The 22,317-nt window shown below is 42.5% G+C and overlaps 2 protein-coding genes across 5 annotated transcripts in view; one reads left to right on the plus strand and one right to left on the minus strand.

The window, feature by feature from the left end:
- The window catches only part of lctlb (lactase-like b), a 39,797-nt gene extending 27,964 nt beyond the window's left edge, over positions 1 to 11,833 (plus strand). The window contains exons 12-15 of the mRNA XM_064990211.1: positions 2,968 to 3,167; positions 10,177 to 10,240; positions 11,344 to 11,388; positions 11,581 to 11,833. Coding sequence (XP_064846283.1) covers positions 2,968 to 3,167; positions 10,177 to 10,240; positions 11,344 to 11,388; positions 11,581 to 11,696 — 425 coding nt within the window. The 3' untranslated portion in view covers positions 11,697 to 11,833. The remainder of the gene's footprint in view (positions 1 to 2,967; positions 3,168 to 10,176; positions 10,241 to 11,343; positions 11,389 to 11,580) is intronic.
- The window catches only part of zwilch (zwilch kinetochore protein), a 61,549-nt gene continuing 42,428 nt past the window's right edge, over positions 3,197 to 22,317 (minus strand). For 2 of the 4 annotated variants that reach the window (XM_064990201.1, XM_064990199.1), the window contains exons 17-18: positions 14,188 to 14,278; positions 3,197 to 3,358 (exon numbers count right to left, since the gene is read on the minus strand). In XM_064990201.1, the coding sequence (XP_064846273.1) occupies positions 14,193 to 14,278 (86 nt within the window). In that variant the 3' untranslated portion in view covers positions 3,197 to 3,358; positions 14,188 to 14,192. The remainder of the gene's footprint in view (positions 3,359 to 14,187; positions 14,279 to 22,317) is intronic. The other 2 variants (XM_064990203.1, XM_064990202.1) reach the window with 1 other exon arrangement.

Raw genomic sequence — 22,317 nt, forward strand, 5'->3', positions numbered from 1 at the left:
CACCAGATACTGACTGGTTTTCTGATCCACACCAGATACTGACTGGTTTTCTGATCCACACCAGATACTGACTGGTTTTCTGATCACACCAGATACTGACTGGTTTTCTGATCACACCAGATACTGACTGGTTTTCTGGTCACACCAGATACTGACTGGTTCTGATCCACGCCCCTACCTTTTATTTTAAAGGTATCTGTGACCAACAGATGCAGATCTGTATTCCCAGTCATGTGAAATCCATAGATTAGGGCCTAATGAATTGAAGCATGTTGCATTTATATTTTTGTTCAGTGATGGGATGTTTTATTTGTGTGTGTGTTTACATAAACCTTAAATAAAAAAAAAATATATATATAAATATATATTTATATTTATTTACTGACTGGTTTTCTGATCCACACCCCTACCTCAGATGAGGCCTCCTTGCTCACACACGCTTCTTCAGTTCTGCCCACACATGTTCTATAGGATTGAGGTCATGGCTTTGATGGCTGCTCCAATACCTTGACTTTGTTGTCCTGAAGCCATTTTGCCACAACTTTGGAAGTATGCTTGGGGTCATTGTCCATTTGGAAGACCCATTTGCGACCAAGCTTTAACTTCCTGACTGATGTCTTGAGATGTTGCTTCAATATATCCTCATAATTTTCCTACCTCATGATGCCATCTATTTTTTGAGGTGCACCAGTCTCTCCTGTAGCAAAGCACCCCCACAACATCATGCTGCCACCCCCGTGCTTCAAGGTTGGGATGGTTTTCTTCGGCTTGCAAGCCTCCCCCTTTTTCCTCCAAACATAACGATGGTCATTATGGCTAAACAGTTTTATTTTTGTTTCATCAGACCAGAGGACATATCTTCAAAAAGTACAATCTTTGTCCCCATGTGCAGTTGCAAACCGTAGTCTGGCTTTTTTTAATGACAGTTTTTGGAGCAGTGGCTTCTTCCTTGCTGAGCGGCCTTTCAGGTTATGTCGATATAGGACTCGTTTTACTGTGGATATAGATACTTTTGTACCTGTTTCCTCCAGCATCTTAACAAGGTCCTTTGCTGTTGTTCTGGGATTGATATGCACTTTTCGCACCAAAGTACATTAATCTCTCGGAGACAGAACGCGTCTCCTTCCTGAGCGGTATGACGGCTGCGTGGTCCCGTGGTGTTTATACTTGCGTACTATTGTTTGTACAGATGAACGTGGTACCTTCAGGCATTTGGAAATTGCTCCCAAGGATGAACCAGACTTGTGGAGGTCTACAATTTTTCTGAGGTCTTGGCTGATTTCTTTTGATTTTCTCATGATGTCAAGCAAAGAGGCACTGAGTTTAAAGGTAGGCCTTGAAATACATCCACAGGTACACCTCCAATTGACTCAAGCCATGACAATTTTCTGGAATTTCCCAAGCTGTTTAAAGGCACAGTCAACGTAGTGTATGTAAACTTCTGACCCACTGGAATTGTGATACAGTGAATTATAATTGAAATAATCTGTCTGTAAACAATTGTTGGAAAAATAACTTGTGTCATGCACAACGTAGATGTCCTAACCGACTTGCCAAAACTATAGTTTGTTGTGGACTGTTTGGAAAACGAGTTTTAATGACTCCAACCTAAGTATGTAAACTTCAGACTTCAACTGTACAGTGCATTCAGAAAGTATTCAGACCTCTTGACTTTTTCCACATTTTGTAACGTTACAGCCTTCAATGGATTAAATAAATCATGCTCCTATTCAATCTACACACCATAACCCATAGACATCACAATACTCCATAATGACATCACAATACTCCATAATGGCATCACAATACGTTACAGCCTTATTCTAAAATGGCTTTTTTTTTAAGCAGCATCATGCTGTGGGGATGGGAGACTAGTCAGGACCTCAGATTGGGGCGAAGGTTCACCTTCCAACAGGACAACGACCATAAGCACACAGCCAAGACAACGCAGGGGTGGCTTCCGGAAAATTCTCTGAATGTCCTTGAATAGCCCAGCCAGAAAACAGACTTGAACCCAATCGAACATCTCTGGAGAGACCTGAACATGGCTGTACAGGATCTGCAGAGAATAAATGGGAGAAACTCCCGAGATACAGGTAGAGTCATACCCAAGAAGACTCAAACCTGTAATCGCATGCCAAATACTTACCAAATTGAATCCATTTTAGAATAAGGCTGTAACGTATTGTGAGGTCATTATGGAGTATTGTGAGGTCATTATGGAGTATTGTGATGTCATTATGGAGTATTGTGAGGTCATTATGGAGTATTGTGATGTCATTATGGGGTATTGTGAGGTCATTATGGGGTATTGTGTGTAGAATGATGAGGACGACGACAATTGAATCCATTTTAGAACAAGGCTGTAACGTATTGAGGTCACTATGGAGTATTGTGATGTCATTATGGGTTATGGTGTGTAGAATGATGAGGACGACGACAATTGAATCCATTTTAGAACAAGGCTGTAACGTAACACAATGTGGAGAAAGTCAAAGGGTCTGAATACTTTCCCAATGCCGCTGTATTTGGTGTCTAAATGTAAATGTTATATTGTATTATACCTCGGTCTTCCCTTTCAAAATGAAAAGGTTAAAACTATTAAAATAAAATACTGTAATTCCAAAAAAAAAATGTCCACACCTCTTATTTGAATTGTAATCTGATGGGACTATTCCCAGTGTTTAACCAAGACTCTTCAACAATCCCATATATGATACATTCAGTATTATTCAGTAACTAAAAACAGGGTCAATTTCAGTAAATCCTGAGTACCTTTTGAAGTGGATATGGTATTGACCCCCAAAACCCTGATTTAAAAACCGTGTGATGTACTTCCGCTTTTGTTTCTGTTGCGACGACAGTGACGCGATTGCCGGCTTGTCTTTCGAAACTTAAAAAAAAAACACACAAAAAACAGACGTGATCTTGTTCTCCGCCCTGTACCCCCCCCCCCCCCTTTTTTAGCCATCAAAGACGGAGTGAACGTGCGCGGCTACACGGCCTGGTCTCTGCTGGACAAGTTTGAGTGGGACGAGGGCTACTCCGAGAGGTTTGGCCTGTACTACGTAGACTTCAGGAACAAGAATAAACCACGTTACCCAAAAGCCTCGGTTCAGTACTACAAACGCATCATCAGCTCCAACGGATTCCCCAACCAGAGAGAGGTGAGGGCACGGGATCATTTACTAGATCCTCATTTCAGTTAGATCTTTAATACAATCATATAAAACACATTACAACAGGGTTGATATTAAATATAACACATGTAAATGTACATAGGTATACTGGTAGAAATGGATGTGCTGATATACTGTCATACGTTGCCAATAGAGCATTCCATATTCAGGACGTCATCCTGTAAAATATTGAGAAAGAGGGAGGGGGGAAGAGAGAGAGGTTGGGGGGGAAGAGAGAGAGAGAGAGGTTGGGGGTGGGGGGAAGAGAGAGAGGTTGGGGGTGGGGGGAAGAGAGAGAGAGAGGTTGGGGGTGGGGGGAAGAGAGAGAGAGTTGGGGGTGGGGGGAAGAGAGAGAGAGAGAGAGAGAGAGAGAGAGGGAGAGAGAGGTTGGGGTGGGGGGAAGAGAGAGAGAGAGAGAGAGAGAGAGAGGGAGAGAGAGGTTGTGGTGGGGGGAAGAGAGAGAGAGGTTGGGGTGGGGGGAAGAGAGAGAGAGAGAGGTTGGGGGTGGGGGAAGAGAGAGAGAGAGGTTGGGGGTGGGGGAAGAGAGAGAGAGAGAGGTTGGGGGTGGGGGGGGAAAGAGAGAGAGAGAAAGAGAGAGGTTGGGGGTGGGGGAAGAGAGAGAGAGAGGTTGGGGGGGGGGGGGAAGAGAGAGAGAGAGGTTGGGGTGGGGGGAAGAGAGAGAGAGAGAGGTTGGGGTGGGGGGAAGAGAGAGAGAGAGAGGTTGGGGGTGGGGGGGAAGAGAGAGAGAGAGAGAGAGAGAGAGAGAGAGAGAGAGAGAGGTTGGGGTGGGGGGAAGAGAGAGAGAGAGAGGTTGGGGTGGGGGGAGAGAGAGAGAGAGAGAGAGAGAGAGAGAGAGGTTGGGGTGGGGAAGAGAGAGAGAGAGAGGTTGGGGGTGGGGGGAAGAGAGAGAGAGAGGTTGGGGGTGGGGGGAAGAGAGAGAGAGAGAAAGAGAGAGGTTGGGGGTGGGGGGGAAGAGAGAGAGAGAGGTTGGGGGTGGGGGGAAGAGAGAGAGAGAGAGAGAGAGAGAGAGAGAGGTTGGGGTGGGGGGAAGAGAGAGAGAGAGAGTTGGGGTGGGGGGAAGAGAGAGAGAGAGAGGTTGGGGTGGGGGGGAAGAGAGAGAGAGAGAGGTTGGGGGTGGGGGGGAAGAGAGAGAGAGAGAGAGAGAGAGAGAGAGAGAGAGAGAGAGAGAGAGAGAGTTGGGGGTGGGGGGAAGAGAGAGAGAGAGAGGGTTGGGGTGGGGGAAGAGAGAGAGAGGTTGGGGGTGGGGGGGAAGAAGAGAGAGAGAGAGAAAGAGAGAGGTTGGGGGTGGGGGGAAGAGAGAGAGAGAGGTTGGGGGTGGGGGGAAGAGAGAGAGAGAGGTTGGGGGTGGGGAGAGAGAGAGAGAGGTTGGGGGTGGGGGGAAGAGAGAGAGAGAGAGAGAGGTTGGGGGTGGGGGGAAGAGAGAGAGAGAGAGGGTGGGGGGAAGAGAGAGAGAGAGGTTGGGGGAAGAGAGAGAGAGAGAGAGAGGTTGGGGGTGGGGGGAAGAGAGAGAGAGAGAGGTTGGGGTGGGGGGGGGGAAGAGAGAGAGAGAGGTTGGGGGGAAGAGAGAGAGAGAGAGAGGTTGGGGGAAGAGAGAGAGAGAGGTTGGGGGGAAGAGAGAGAGAGAGGTGGGGGTGGGGGGAAGAGAGAGAGAGGTTGGGGGTGGGGGGGGGAAGAGAGAGAGAGAGGTTGGGGGTGGGGGGAAGAGAGAGAGAGAGAGGTTGGGGGTGGGGGGAAGAGAGAGAGAGAGAGGTTGGGGGTGGGGGGAAGAGAGAGAGAGAGGTTGGGGGTGGGGGGAAGAGAGAGAGAGAGTGGTTGGGGGTGGGGGGGAAGAGAGAGAGAATACATAATTAGAATATGATGTGTGTATTCTATATTAACCCTAAACCATCCTAGTGTGTATCCTATATTAACCCTCTATATTAACCCTCTATATTAACCCTAAACCATCCTAGTGTGTATTCTATATTAACCCTCTATATTAACCCTCTATATTAACCCTCTATATTAACCCTAAACCATCCTAGTGTGTATTCTATATTAACCCTCTATATTAACCCTCTATATTAACCCTCTATATTAACCCTCTATATTAACCCTAAACCATCCTAGTGTGTATCCTATATTAACCCTCTATATTAACCCTAAACCATCCTAGTGTGTATCCTATATTAACCCTCTATATTAACCCTCTATATTAACCCTAAACCATCCTAGTGTGTATTCTATATTAACCCTCTATATTAACCCTAAACCATCCTAGTGTGTATCCTATATTAACCCTCTATATTAACCCTAAACCATCCTAGTGTGTATTCTATATTAACCCTCTATATTAACCCTAAACCATCCTAGTGTGTATCCTATATTAACCCTCTATATTAACCCTAAACCATCCTAGTGTGTATTCTATATTAACCCTCTATATTAACCCTCTATATTAACCCTAAACCATCCTAGTGTGTATCCTATATTAACCCTCTATATTAACCCTCTATATTAACCCTAAACCATCCTAGTGTGTATTCTATATTAACCCTCTATATTAACCCTCTATATTAACCCTAAACCATCCTAGTGTGTATCCTATATTAACCCTCTATATTAACCCTAAACCATCCTAGTGTGTATCCTATATTAACCCTCTATATTAACCCTAAACCATCCTAGTGTGTATCCTATATTAACCCTCTATATTAACCCTCTATATTAACCCTAAACCATCCCAGTGTGTATCCTATATTAACCCTCTGTATTAACCCTCTATATTAACCCTAAACCATCCTAGTGTGTATCCTATATTAACCCTCTATATTAACCCTAAACCATCCTAGTGTGTATTCTATATTAACCCTCTATATTAACCCTAAACCATCCTAGTGTGTATCCTATATTAACCCTCTATATTAACCCTCTATATTAACCCTAAACCATCCTAGTGTGTATTCTATATTAACCCTCTATATTAACCCTAAACCATCCCAGTGTGTATCCTATATTAACCCTCTATATTAACCCTCTATATTAACCCTAAACCATCCTAGTGTGTATCCTATATTAACCCTCTATATTAACCCTAAACCATCCTAGTGTGTATTCTATATTAACCCTCTATATTAACCCTAAACCATCCTAGTGTGTATCCTATATTAACCCTCTATATTAACCCTAAACCATCCTAGTGTGTATTCTATATTAACCCTCTATATTAACCCTCTATATTAACCCTAAACCATCCTAGTGTGTATCCTATATTAACCCTCTATATTAACCCTCTATATTAACCCTAAACCATCCTAGTGTGTATTCTATATTAACCCTCTATATTAACCCTCTATATTAACCCTAAACCATCCTAGTGTGTATCCTATATTAACCCTCTATATTAACCCTAAACCATCCTAGTGTGTATCCTATATTAACCCTCTATATTAACCCTAAACCATCCTAGTGTGTATCCTATATTAACCCTCTATATTAACCCTCTATATTAACCCTAAACCATCCCAGTGTGTATCCTATATTAACCCTCTGTATTAACCCTCTATATTAACCCTAAACCATCCTAGTGTGTATCCTATATTAACCCTCTATATTAACCCTAAACCATCCTAGTGTGTATTCTATATTAACCCTCTATATTAACCCTAAACCATCCTAGTGTGTATCCTATATTAACCCTCTATATTAACCCTCTATATTAACCCTAAACCATCCTAGTGTGTATTCTATATTAACCCTCTATATTAACCCTAAACCATCCCAGTGTGTATCCTATATTAACCCTCTATATTAACCCTCTATATTAACCCTAAACCATCCTAGTGTGTATCCTATATTAACCCTCTATATTAACCCTAAACCATCCTAGTGTGTATACTGTATAACCCTAACCCATCCCAGTGTGTATCCTGTATAACCATAACCCATCCCAGTGTGTATACTGTATAACCATAACCCATCCCAGTGTGTATCCTGTATAACCATAACCCATCCCAGTGTGTATCCTGTATAACCATAACCCATCCCAGTGTGTATCCTGTATAACCATAACCCATCCCAGTGTGTATCCTGTATAACCATAACCCATCCCAGTGTGTATCCTGTATAACCATAACCCATCCCAGTGTGTATCCTGTATAACCATAACCCATCCCAGTGTGTATCCTGTATAACCATAACCCATCCCAGTGTGTATCCTGTATAACCATAACCCATCCCAGTGTGTATCCTGTATAACCCTAACCCATCCCAGTGTGTATCCTGTATAACCATAACCCATCCCAGTGTGTATCCTGTATAACCCTAACCCATCCCAGTGTGTATCCTGTATAACCATAACCCATCCCAGTGTGTGTATCCTGTATAACCATAACCCATCCCAGTGTGTATCCTGTATAACCCTAACCCATCCCAGTGTGTATCCTGTATAACCCTAACCCATCCCAGTGTGTATCCTGTATAACCATAACCCATCCCAGTGTGTATCCTGTATAACCATAACCCATCCCAGTGTGTATCCTGTATAACCATAACCCATCCCAGTGTGTATCCTGTATAACCATAACCCATCCCAGTGTGTATCCTGTATAACCATAACCCATCCCAGTGTGTATCCTGTATAACCCTAACCCATCCCAGTGTGTATCCTGTATAACCATAACCCATCCCAGTGTGTATCCTGTATAACCATAACCCATCCCAGTGTGTATCCTGTATAACCATAACCCATCCCAGTGTGTATCCTGTATTAACCCTCTATATTAACCCTCTATATTAACCCTAAACCATCCTAGTGTGTATCCTGTATAACCATAACCCATCCCAGTGTGTATCCTGTATTAACCCTCTATATTAACCCTCTATATTAACCCTTAACCATCCTAGTGTGTATCCTGTATAACCATAACCCATCCCAGTGTGTATCCTGTATAACCATAACCCATCCCAGTGTGTATCCTGTATAACCATAACCCATCCCAGTGTGTATCCTGTAATAACCATAACCCATCCCAGTGTGTATCCTGTATAACCATAACCCATCCCAGTGTGTATCCTATATGAACCCTCTATATTAACCCTAAACCATCCCAGTGTGTATCCTGTATAACCCTAACCCATCCTAGTGTGTATCCTGTATAACCATAACCCATCCCAGTGTGTATCCTGTATAACCATAACCCATCCCAGTGTGTATCCTGTATAACCATAACCCATCCCAGTGTGTATCCTGTATAACCCTAACCCATCCCAGTGTGTATCCTGTATAACCCTAACCCATCCCAGTGTGTATCCTGTATAACCATAACCCATCCCAGTGTGTATCCTGTATAACCATAACCCATCCCAGTGTGTATCCTATATGAACCCTCTATATTAACCCTAAACCATCCCAGTGTGTATCCTGTATAACCATAACCCATCCCAGTGTGTATCCTGTATAACCATAACCCATCCCAGTGTGTATCCTGTATAACCATAACCCATCCCAGTGTGTATCCTGTATTAACCCTCTATATTAACCCTCTATATTAACCCTAAACCATCCTAGTGTGTATCCTGTATAACCATAACCCATCCCAGTGTGTATCCTGTATTAACCCTCTATATTAACCCTCTATATTAACCCTTAACCATCCTAGTGTGTATCCTGTATAACCATAACCCATCCCAGTGTGTATCCTGTATAACCCTAACCCATCCCAGTGTGTATCCTGTATAACCATAACCCATCCCAGTGTGTATCCTGTATAACCATAACCCATCCCAGTGTGTATCCTGTATAACCATAACCCATCCCAGTGTGTATCCTATATGAACCCTCTATATTAACCCTAAACCATCCCAGTGTGTATCCTGTATAACCCTAACCCATCCTAGTGTGTATCCTGTATAACCATAACCCATCCCAGTGTGTATCCTGTATAACCATAACCCATCCCAGTGTGTATCCTGTATAACCATAACCCATCCCAGTGTGTATCCTGTATAACCCTAACCCATCCCAGTGTGTATCCTGTATAACCCTAACCCATCCCAGTGTGTATCCTGTATAACCATAACCCATCCCAGTGTGTATCCTGTATAACCATAACCCATCCCAGTGTGTATCCTGTATAACCCTAACCCATCCCAGTGTGTATACTGTATAACCCTAACCCATCCCAGTGTGTATCCTGTATAACCCTAACCCATCCCAGTGTGTATCCTGTATAACCCTAACCCATCCCAGTGTGTATCCTGTATTAACCCTCTATATTAACCCTAAACCATCCTAGTGTGTATTCTATATTAACCCTCTATATTAACCCTCTATATTAACCCTTAACCATCCTAGTGTGTATCCTGTATAACCATAACCCATCCCAGTGTGTATCCTGTATAACCCTAACCCATCCCAGTGTGTATCCTGTATAACCATAACCCATCCCAGTGTGTATCCTGTATAACCATAACCCATCCCAGTGGGTATCCTGTATAACCATAACCCATCCCAGTGTGTATGCTGTATAACCATAACCCATCCCAGTGTGTATCCTGTATAACCATAACCCATCCCAGTGTGTATCCTGTATAACCCTAACCCATCCCAGTGTGTATCCTGTATAACCATAACCCATCCCAGTGTGTATCCTGTATAACCCTAACCCATCCCAGTGTGTATCCTGTATAACCCTAACCCATCCCAGTGTGTATCCTGTATAACCATAACCCATCCCAGTGTGTATTCTGTATAACCATAACCCATCCCAGTGTGTATCCTGTATAACCATAACCCATCCCAGTGTGTATCCTGTATAACCATAACCCATCCCAGTGTGTATCCTGTATAACCATAACCCATCCCAGTGTGTATCCTGTATAACCATAACCCATCCCAGTGTGTATCCTGTATAACCATAACCCATCCCAGTGTGTATCCTCTATAACCATAACCCATCCCAGTGTGTATCCTGTATAACCATAACCCATCGTACAGGTTGAGAATTGGAAGAGGAAGGCCACAGAGACCTGCTCTTCCAGTAACCAGCTCCTGGCTGCAGGTCAGTTCACATTAAAACCTCCCTTTTAAAACCTCCCTTTTAAAACCTCCCTTTTAAAACCTCCCTTTTAAAACCTCCCTTTTAAAACCTCCCTTTTAAAACCTGTGTTCAATAAGAAGGTACTAGGTGGGGGGGAAACAAATAAAGACTCAACCTCGTATCACCTCCCGAGATTTGAGTGATACAAAAATAAAATAAGGGGGCTAAACTTTCTATTGGAAATCGAGGGCAGCTATGCAAACCGTTCTTAGTTATATAAATCACTTGTCAATTCGTATCCCATTACAATTAAATTCCAGCTAAATGATGATTATCAATATATCGTAGTAGCCTAATGATGAGTATAGGGAGGTTTGAAGTAGAGCAGTGCTCTCCAACCCTGTTCCTGGAGAGAGACCCTCCTGTAGGATATAGCTCCAACCCTGTTCCTGGAGAGAGACCCTCCTGTAGGTTTTAACTCCAACCCTGTTTCTGGAGAGACCCCCCCTGTAGGTTATAGCTCCAACCCTGTTTCTGGACAGAGAGACCCTCCTGTAGGTTATAGCTCCAACCCTGTTCCTGGAGAGATTTAGGCACCAGGATATATATATATATATATATTAAATTGACTTTATTAGTGTTATATATTATTATCGGTGGGATGGTCTTGCTATGTGAAGTTGAACTCTTGGGAGGGCCTTTTAAAAATCGCTCCTTTGTGCAGATTTAAAAATCAGCTGCTTCGTCCTCTCTTAACCCCGGCAGCAGAACATAAAGCATCCAACGGGTAAATCTAATCTTTGTATTGGAATTTGCATTTCCTTTGGTCACAACGAGTAGGCAGAGTATTTCCTAGTCTCGGATATTTCGAAGGAGTCAAAACACTTTGGATCCTGTCAAAAAAAAGACACTTAAAAACAGGGTGAGAACCAGCCTCATCTTGCTACAGATCAAAGAGTGAAAGCTGCTTTTGCCAAACAACAACACTTGACAGTGAGTGACCGCTAATGATTGCTGGGTAAACTGATGCTACGAGCCACGGCATTGGCACGGCACTTCTCAAATGAGTTAACGTGCCTTTTGTCTGGGTTCAACTCTCCGTAATGCTTCTGTCTCTTCATTAGAGGAACAACGGAGTACTGCTGCCAATATACTAAGACTTATACATGGTAAGAAAATTCATCATATATAAAAAATTTAAATTAAAAAAAGACTTGATACATGATTAGAAAACATTCATAATATGTAAGGTTATGATTAACCCTTTGAGTGCTGTGCTCTCTTGAGCCTTTATAAAAAAAGACTGCTTTAGTGTTAAAGTAATCTGTGTAAAATGGTTGATGTGCCGATGTGTGTTGCAGACCCCCTGACCAGCCATATGGAGATGGTCACAGAGGTGGTGGTCCCCACTGTGTGCACCCTGTGTATCCTCCTCTCTGCTGTCTTCCTCATGTTCCTGCTGCGGAGACACAACTAGATATACTACTAGATATACTACTACTACTAGATATACTACTAGATATACTACTACTAGATATACTACTAGATATACTACTACTACTAGATATACTACTAGATATACTACTACTACTAGATATACTACTAGATATACTACTACTACTAGATATACTACTACTACTAGATATACTACTACTACTAGATATACTACTACTAGATATACTACTACTACTAGATATACTACTACTACTAGATATACTACTACTACACAACTAGATATACTACACTACTACTACACGACTAGATATACTACTACACGACTAGATATACTACTACACAACTAGATATCCTACACTACTACTACACGACTAGATATACTACTACACAACTAGATATACTACACTACTACTACACAACTAGATATACTACTACTACACTACTAGATATACTACACAACTAGATATACTACTACTACACAACTAGATATACTACTACTACACAACTAGATATACTACACAACTAGATATACTACTACTACACAACTAGATATACTACTACTACTACACAACTAGATATACTACTACTACTACTACACAACTAGATATACTACTACTACTACACAACTAGATATACTACTACACAACTAGATATACTACTACTACTACACAACTAGATATACTACTACTACTACACAACTAGATATACTACTACTACTACACAACTAGATATACTACTACTACTACACAACTAGATATACTACTACTACTACACAACTAGACATACTACTACTACTACACGACTAGATATACTACTACTACTACACGACTAGATATACTACTACACGACTAGATAAACTACTACTACACAACTAGATATACTACTACTACGCAACTAGATATACTACTACTACGCAACTAGATATACTACACAACTAGATATACTACTACTACACAACTAGATATACTACTACTACTACACAACTAGATATACTACTACTACTACACGACTAGATATACTACTACTACTACACGACTAGATATACTACTACTACACAACTAGATATACTACTACTACACAACTAGATATACTACTACTACGCAACTAGATATACTACTACTACTACTACGCAACTAGATATACTACTACTACTACACAACTAGATATACTACTACTACTACACGACTAGATATACTACTACAACACGACTAGATATACTACTACAACACGACTAGATATACTACTACACAACTAGATATACTACTACTACGCAACTAGATATACTACACAACTAGATATACTACACAACTAGATATACTACACAACTAGATATACTACTACTATACAACTAGATATACTACTACTACACTACTAGATATACTACTACTACACAACTAGATATACTACACAACTAGATATACTACACAACTAGATATACTACACAACTAGATATACTACACAACTAGATATACTACTACACACAACTAGATATACTACTACTACGCAACTAGATATACTACACAACTAGATATACTACACAACTAGATATACTACTACTATACAACTAGATATACTACTACTACACAACTAGATATACTACTACTACGCAACTAGATATACTACACAACTAGATATACTACACAACTAGATATACTACTACTATACAACTAGATATACTACTACTACACTACTAGATATACTACTACTACACAACTAGATATACTACACAACTAGATATACTACTACTACACAACTAGATATACTACACAACTAGATATACTACTACTACACAACTAGATATACTACTACTACTACACAACTAGATATACTACTACTACACAACTAGATATACTACACAACTAGATATACTACTACTACACAACTAGATATACTACACAACTAGATATACTACTACTACACAACTAGATATACTACACAACTAGATATACTACTACTACACAACTAGATATACTACACAACTAGATATACTACTACTATACAACTAGATATACTACACAACTAGATATACTACTACTACACTACTAGATATACTACACAACTAGATATACTACTACTACACAACTAGATATACTACACAACTAGATATACTACTACACACAACTACTACTATTCACAACCAGTACTACTATTATTATTACTACAACTACTACACACATGCTTTATATAACCCCATGGACCGAGCAACTCCAACTTCTCAACCAGGTTAATGAAAGAAATTAAAGTTTGATGTGAAGATAAGCCATTTGCTTTTTCCATAATATTTAGCTTATTGTACAGAGCAGTCCATCAACTGATTCAGTTGAGACTTCCAAGGCAATGCACGTTGACACGTTGACACACAGCGAGGACACAAGAGTAGCGACATGGATGATGGGATATTTTCATTTAGAAACACTTCAAATTGTTTTTTTTGTTAAAGAAAAAATATTTTAAAAATAAACCATTAAAAAAAAAAAATAATTTCATATGGTGTGTAGCGATGTTTGACTTACTGGATCTAAGCAGCAAAGTTGACCAGGCTGCAACACACCATGGTGGTGAAATAGGCAGCGTCCTCGTTGCCGCCGGTCACCGGCATCTCATCTGCAACACATTGAACCTTTAATTGCAAAAAAGGGGAAGACTTCACAGGGAAATCCATCTTTGGCAAGGGGAGCCTTGCTTCACAACAACGACAACGTCTGAAATTACACCTTCAGAATGTATTCGCACCCCTCGACTTATTCCCTATTTTGTTGTGGTACAGCCTGAATTCACAATGGTTTAAAATTGATTTCTCATCCATTTACACACAATACCCCATAATGAAAGTGAAAACATGTTGTTGTTTTTGTGTGTGACATTTTTGCAAATTTATTGAAAATAAAATATGGAAATATCTAATTTACATAAGGTATTCCCACCCCTGAGTCAATACATATTAGGATCACCTTTGGCAGTGATTACAACTGTGAGTCTTTCTGGGTGAGTCTCCAAGAGTGATTACAGCTGTGAGTCTTTCTGGGTAAGTCTCTAAGAGCTGTGATTGTTTCTGGGTAAGTCTCTCAGTGATGGCAGCTGTGAGTCTTTCTGGGTAAGTCTCTAATAGTGATGGCAGCTGTGAGTCTTTCTGGGTAAGTCTCTAATAGTGATGACAGCTGTGAGTCTTTCTGGGTAGGTCTCTCAGTGATTACAGCTGTGAGTGTTTCTGGGTAAGTCTCTAAGAGTCATTACAGCTGGGAGTCTTTCTGGGTAAGAGTCTAAGAGTGATTACAGCTGTGAGTCTTTCTGGGTGAGTCTTTCTGGGTAAGTCTCTAAGAGTAATTACAGCTGTGAGTCTTTCTAGGTAAGTCTCTAAGAGTGATTACAGCTGTGAGTCTTTCTGGGTAAGTCTCTAAGAGCTTTGCACACCTGGATTGTACAATATTTGCACATTATTATTTTTTTAATTCTTCAAGCTCTGTCAAATTGGTTGTTGATCATTGCTAGGCAGACATGTTCAAGTTTCGCCATCGATTTTCAAGCCGATTTAACTCAAAACTATAACTAGGCCACTCAGAAACATTCAATGTCATCTTGGGACTCCGGCGTTGATTTGGCCTTGTGTTTTTGGTTCTTGTCATGCTGAAAAGGCGAATTTGTCTCCCAGTTTGTTGGAAAACAGTCAACCAGGTTATCCTCTATGATTTTGTCTGTGCTTAGGTCGATTCCATTTATTTTTTTTATCCTGACAAAACTCTGCAGTCCTTGCTGGTGACAAGTATGCTCATAACATGATGCAGCCACCATTATGCTTGAAAAGATGAAGAGTGGTACTCAGTGACGTGTTGGATTCAGGACATACTGTTCATTTCTTTGCCACATTTTCTGCAGTTATAATTTAGTGCCTTTTATCACAAACAGGATGCATGTTTTGGAATATTTTTTTTAATTCTGTACAAGCCTACTTCCTTTCACTCTGTCATTTAGGTTAGTATTGTGGAGTAACTACAATGTTGTTGATCTATCCTCAGGTTTCTCCTATAACAGCCATTAAACTCTATAACTGTTTTAAAGTCAACATTGTCTTCATAACTTCTTAAAGCATTAGATTTGATTTGAAACAGGATGCATGTCTTGGAATATTTTTATTCATAACATGATTTATGAGGAGTGGTACTCAGTAATGTATTGGATTTGCCCCAAACAAAACACTGTATTCAGAACAAAAAGTGAATTGCTTTGACACATTTTTGGCAGTATTACTTTAGTGCCTTGTAAACAGGATGTATGTTTTGGAATATTTTTGTTCTGTACAGGCTTCCTTCTTTTCACTCTGTCATTTAGGTTAATAATGTGGAGTAACTACAATGTAGTTGATCCATACTGTTTTCTCCTGTCACAGCCATTAAACTCTATAACTGTTTTAAAGTCACCATTGGCCTCATGGTGAAATCCCTGAGCAGTTTCCCTCCTCTCTGGCAACTGATTAAAGAAAGACGCCTGTATCTTTGTAGTGACTGGGTGTATTGATACACCATTCAAAGTGTAAATTAATAACTTCACCATGCTCAAAGGGATATTCAATGTCTGTTTTATTTTATTTTTTATTTTACCCATCTACCAATAGGTAGAAAACCTCCCTGGTCTTTGTGGTTGAAATTCACTTCTCAACTGAGGGACCTTACCGATAATTGTATGTGTGGGGTACATTGCACACAGAGTGAGTCCATGCAACTTATTGTGTGACTTGTTAAGCAAATGTTTACTCCTGAACTGATTTAGGCTTGACATAATAACAAAAGGGTTTGAATACGGATTGACTCAAGACATCTCAGCTTTTAATTTTTTATACATTTGTAAAAAAAAATATATATAATAATAATAATAATAATAATATGGGCTATTGTGTGTAGATCAGGTACAATATCTCAATTTAATCCATTTTAAATTCAGAAAGAAAGGGATGTGAAAAGGGATATGAAATAATAACAGTAGTCTGTGAGCTGCGCTGACAGCTGGTGCTTAAAGCTAGTGAGGGAGATAAGAGTTTCCAGTTTCAGAGATTTTTGTAGTTCGTTCCAGTCATTGGCAGCAGAGAACTGGAAGGAGAGGCGGCCAAAGAAAGAATTGGTTTTGGGGGTGACTAGAGAGATATACCTGCTGGAGCGTGTGCTACAGGTGGGAGATGCTATGGTGACCAGCGAGCTGAGATAAGGGGGGACTTTACCTAGCAGGGTCTTGTAGATGACATGGAGCCAGTGGGTTTGGCGACGAGGGCCAGCCAACGAGAGCGTACAGGTCACAATGGTGGGTATTATATGGGGCTTTGCTGACAAAACGGATTGCACTGTGATAGACTGCATCCAATTTGTTGAGTAGGGTATTGGAGGCCATTTTGTAAATGACATCGCCGAAGTCAAAGATTGATAGGATGGTCAGTTTTACAAGGGTATGTTTGGCAGCATGAGTGAAGGATGATGTGTGTCATAGTCTAGTGTTTACACCAGAAGTTAATGGGTATCTGTAGGAGGAAGGTATATGGTGGACGGAGACGGGGGGGTCAATGAATGTTGGATGTGTACCGAGGGAAGGAAAGACGATCACATCTTTGCGAGGCACTGATAAGGGTTGAGAGATGTGGTTTAGTGAGGAAGGGGGCCGAAAGTCAGGTCAGGTCACATTAAGAGGAGAAAGAACAATTCATTAACCGTGTGACTCAATTTCCTGCCTAGCAACAAAAATATATGTCATGTTTAGAGAGAAGGAGGAGAGTCCACCTCGAATTGGGGTATAAATATATACTAGCACTGGTGGTACCATGTCTTTGTCTGTTCAGCTGTTCGATCCTCTGGGATAAAATTAACTTGGTTAGTGTCCGTCAATTTCTCGCTCCGATATTTCAACACGTCGGCCATTTCCGTCGGCCATTGAGTGAGTGGCTCCTTTGAAAATCAAATGACATCTTTTCGACTGCTCGCGTTGCATCACGTCCAATGGCATCGTTCCAAATCGCAGAGGTTCAAATCTCGACGGCTGACGTGATCGGTTCCTTCCATCTTGAGATTGGAGAAATGGGTGTCTGGACGGCGCATCGACGACGACGCGAGGACCTTCTGGTACACAGATTTTAATTTTCTAAAAAAATAATTATTTACACAAAGTGAGCGATAACAAGGGGAAACGCTGCAGGTTTGACAGTCTGTCGCGCCTCTCGGTTCCACTGTTGTTGCAGTCCAACTTTCTTTACACCGAGGGAGAGAGCATGAATTTGCACGTCCCATATAATGTGGTAACAATGAGTTTAAATCCACTAAACCTATTGCAGGGCTAGTTATCTATATTCTTAAAAGGGCCAGATTTGGGTTATGACAAGGGTTATTTACAGGGGGGGACCAGATATGTTGTACATGGGGTTACTCTTCCTAAAATGGCTATAAAAAATAAAATTTAAAATGTACAAACAGTTATACTCTTATGAAGCACTTTAATTCAAATTAAATGTTGCTAAAAGTTTATTTTAAGTGTTTTAAGATAAGCCTAATTCAATTAAATAATGGAACACATTCTCTCTCTCGTGTCTACTTGGCAGGCTACTGTCTCTACTTGGCAGGCTACTGTCTCTACTTGGCTGGCTACTGTCTCTACTTGGCTGGCTACTGTCTCTACTTGGCTGGCTACTGTCTCTACTTGGCTGGCTACTGTCTCTATTTGGCTGGCTACTGTCTCTATTTGGCTGGCTACTGTCTCTACTTGGCAGGCTACTGACTCTACTTGGCTGGAAACTGTCTCTACTTGGCAGGCTATTGACTACTTGGCAGGCTACTGACTCTACTTGGCTGGAAACTGACTCTACTTGGCTGGCTACTGTCTCTACTTGGCTGGCTACTGTCTCTACTTGGCTGGCTACTGTCTCTATTTGGCTGGCTACTGTCTCTATTTGGCTGGCTACTGTCTCTACTTGGCAGGCTACTGACTCTACTTGGCTGGAAACTGTCTCTACTTGGCAGGCTATTGACTACTTGGCAGGCTACTGACTCTACTTGGCTGGAAACTGACTCTACTTGGCAGGCTACTGACTCTACTTGGCTGGAAACTGTCTCTACTTGGCAGGCTATTGACTACTTGGCAGGCTACTGACTCTACTTGGCTGGAAACTGACTCTACTTGGCAGGCTACTGACTCTACTTGGCTGGAAACTGACTCTACTTGGCAGGCTACTGACTCTACTTGGCAGGCTACTGACTCTACTTGGCAGGCTACTGACTCTACTTGGCAGGCTACTGACTCTACTTGGCAGGCTACTGACTCTACTTGGCTGGAAACTGACTCTACTTGGCTGGCTACTGACTCTACTTGGCTGGCTACTGACTCTACTTGGCTGGCTACTGACTCTACTTGGCTGGCTACTGACTCTACTTGGCTGGCTACTGACTCTACTTGGCAGGCTACTGACTCTACTTGGCAGGCTACTGACTCTATTTGGCTGGCTACTGTCTCTACTTGGCAGGCTACTGTCTCTACTTGGCTGGAAACTGTCTCTACTTGGCAGGCTATTGACTACTTGGCAGGCTACTGACTCTACTTGGCTGGAAACTGTCTCTACTTGGCTGGAAACTGTCTCTACTTGGCAGGCTACTGACTCTACTTGGCTGGAAACTGACTCTACTTGGCTGGAAACTGACTCTACTTGGCTGGAAACTGACTCTACATGGCTGGAAACTGACTCTACTTGGCTGGAAACTGACTCTACTTGGCTGGAAACAGTCTCTACTTGGCTGGAAACTGTCTCTACTTGGCTGGAAACTGTCTCTACTTGGCTGGAAACTGTCTCTACTTGGCTGGAAACTGTCTCTACTTGGCTGGAAACTGTCTCTACTTGGCTGGAAACTGTCTCTACTTGGCTGGAAACTGTCTCTACTTGGCAGGCTACTGACTCTACTTGGCTGGAAACTGACTCTACTTGGCTGGAAACTGACTCTACTTGGCTGGAAACTGACTCTACTTGGCAGGCTACTGACTCTACTTGGCAGGCTACTGACTCTACTTGGCAGGCTACTGACTCTACTTGGCAGGCTACTGACTCTACTTGGCAGGCTACTGACTCTACTTGGCAGGCTACTGACTCTACTTGGCAGGCTACTGACTCTACTTGGCAGGCTACTGACTCTACTTGGCTGGCTACAGACTCTACTTGGCAGGCTACAGACTCTACTTGGCAGGCTACTGACTCTACTTGGCTGGAAACTGACTCTACTTGGCTGGCTACTGACTCTACTTGGCTGGCTACTGACTCTACTTGGCAGGCTACAGACTCTACTTGGCAGGCTACTGACTCTACTTGGCAGGCTACTGACTCTATTTGGCTGGCTACTGTCTCTACTTGGCAGGCTACTGACTCTACTTGGCTGGAAACTGTCTCTACTTGGCAGGCTATTGACTACTTGGCAGGCTACTGACTCTACTTGGCTGGAAACTGACTCTACTTGGCTGGAAACTGACTCTACTTGGCAGGCTACTGACTCTACTTGGCTGGAAACTGACTCTACTTGGCTGGAAACTGACTCTACTTGGCTGGAAACTGACTCTACTTGGCTGGAAACTGACTCTACTTGGCTGGCTACTGACTCTACTTGGCTGGAAACTGTCTCTACTTGGCTGGAAACTGTCTATACTTGGCTGGAAACTGTCTCTACTTGGCTGGAAACTGTCTCTACTTGGCTGGAAACTGTCTCTACTTGGCTGGAAACTGTCTCTACTTGGCTGGAAACTGTCTCTACTTGGCAGGCTACTGACTCTACTTGGCTGGAAACTGACTCTACTTGGCTGGAAACTGACTCTACTTGGCTGGAAACTGACTCTACTTGGCAGGCTACTGACTCTACTTGGCTGGCTACTGACTCTACTTGGCTGGAAACTGTCTCTACTTGGCAGGCTACTGACTCTACTTGGCAGGCTACTGACTCTACTTGGCAGGCTACTGACTCTACTTGGCAGGCTACTGTCTCTATTTGGCTGGCTACTGTCTCTACTTGGCAGGCTACTGACTCTACTTGGCTGGAAACTGTCTCTACTTGGCAGGCTATTGACTACTTGGCTGGAAACTGACTCTACTTGGCTGGAAACTGACTCTACTTGGCTGGAAACTGACTCTACTTGGCTGGAAACTGACTCTACTTGGCAGGCTACTGACTCTACTTGGCTGGCTACTGACTCTACTTGGCTGGAAACTGTCTCTACTTGGCAGGCTACTGACTCTACTTGGCAGGCTACTGACTCTACTTGGCAGGCTACTGACTCTACTTGGCAGGCTACTGTCTCTATTTGGCTGGCTACTGTCTCTACTTGGCAGGCTACTGACTCGGCTGGAAACTGTCTCTACTTGGCAGGCTATTGACTACTTGGCTGGAAACTGACTCTACTTGGCTGGAAACTGACTCTACTTGGCTGGAAACTGACTCTACTTGGCTGGAAACTGACTCTACTTGGCTGGAAACTGACTCTACTTGGCAGGCTACTGACTCTACTTGGCAGGCTACTGACTCTACTTGGCTGGCTACTGACTCTACTTGGCAGGCTACAGACTCTACTTGGCAGGCTACAGACTCTACTTGGCAGGCTACTGACTCTACTTGGCAGGCTACTGACTCTATTTGGCTGGCTACTGTCTCTACTTGGCAGGCTACTGACTCTACTTGGCTGGAAACTGTCTCTACTTGGCAGGCTATTGACTACTTGGCAGGCTACTGACTCTACTTGGCTGGAAACTGACTCTACTTGGCTGGAAACTGTCTCTACTTGGCAGGCTACTGACTCTACTTGGCTGGAAACTGACTCTACTTGGCTGGAAACTGACTCTACTTGGCTGGAAACTGACTCTACTTGGCTGGAAACTGACTCTACTTGGCTGGAAACTGACTCTACTTGGCTGGCTACTGACTCTACTTGGCTGGAAACAGTCTCTACTTGGCTGGAAACTGTCTCTACTTGGCTGGAAACTGTCTATACTTGGCTGGAAACTGTCTCTACTTGGCTGGAAACTGTCTCTACTTGGCTGGAAACTGTCTCTACTTGGCTGGAAACTGTCTCTACTTGGCTGGAAACTGTCTCTACTTGGCAGGCTACTGACTCTACTTGGCTGGAAACTGACTCTACTTGGCTGGAAACTGACTCTACTTGGCTGGAAACTGACTCTACTTGGCAGGCTACTGACTCTACTTGGCTGGCTACTGACTCTACTTGGCTGGAAACTGTCTCTACTTGGCAGGCTACTGACTCTACTTGGCAGGCTACTGACTCTACTTGGCAGGCTACTGTCTCTATTTGGCTGGCTACTGTCTCTACTTGGCAGGCTACTGACTCTACTTGGCTGGAAACTGTCTCTACTTGGCAGGCTATTGACTACTTGGCTGGAAACTGACTCTACTTGGCTGGAAACTGACTCTACTTGGCTGGAAACTGACTCTACTTGGCAGGCTACTGACTCTACTTGGCAGGCTACTGACTCTACTTGGCAGGCTACTGACTCTACTTGGCAGGCTACTGACTCTACTTGGCAGGCTACTGACTCTACTTGGCTGGCTACTGACTCTACTTGGCTGGCTACTGACTCTACTTGGCTGGCTACTGACTCTACTTGGCAGGCTACTGTCTCTATTTGGCTG

This window comes from Oncorhynchus masou, chromosome 15 (genome assembly GCF_036934945.1).
Source record: "Oncorhynchus masou masou isolate Uvic2021 chromosome 15, UVic_Omas_1.1, whole genome shotgun sequence".
NCBI lineage: Eukaryota > Metazoa > Chordata > Actinopteri > Salmoniformes > Salmonidae > Oncorhynchus > Oncorhynchus masou.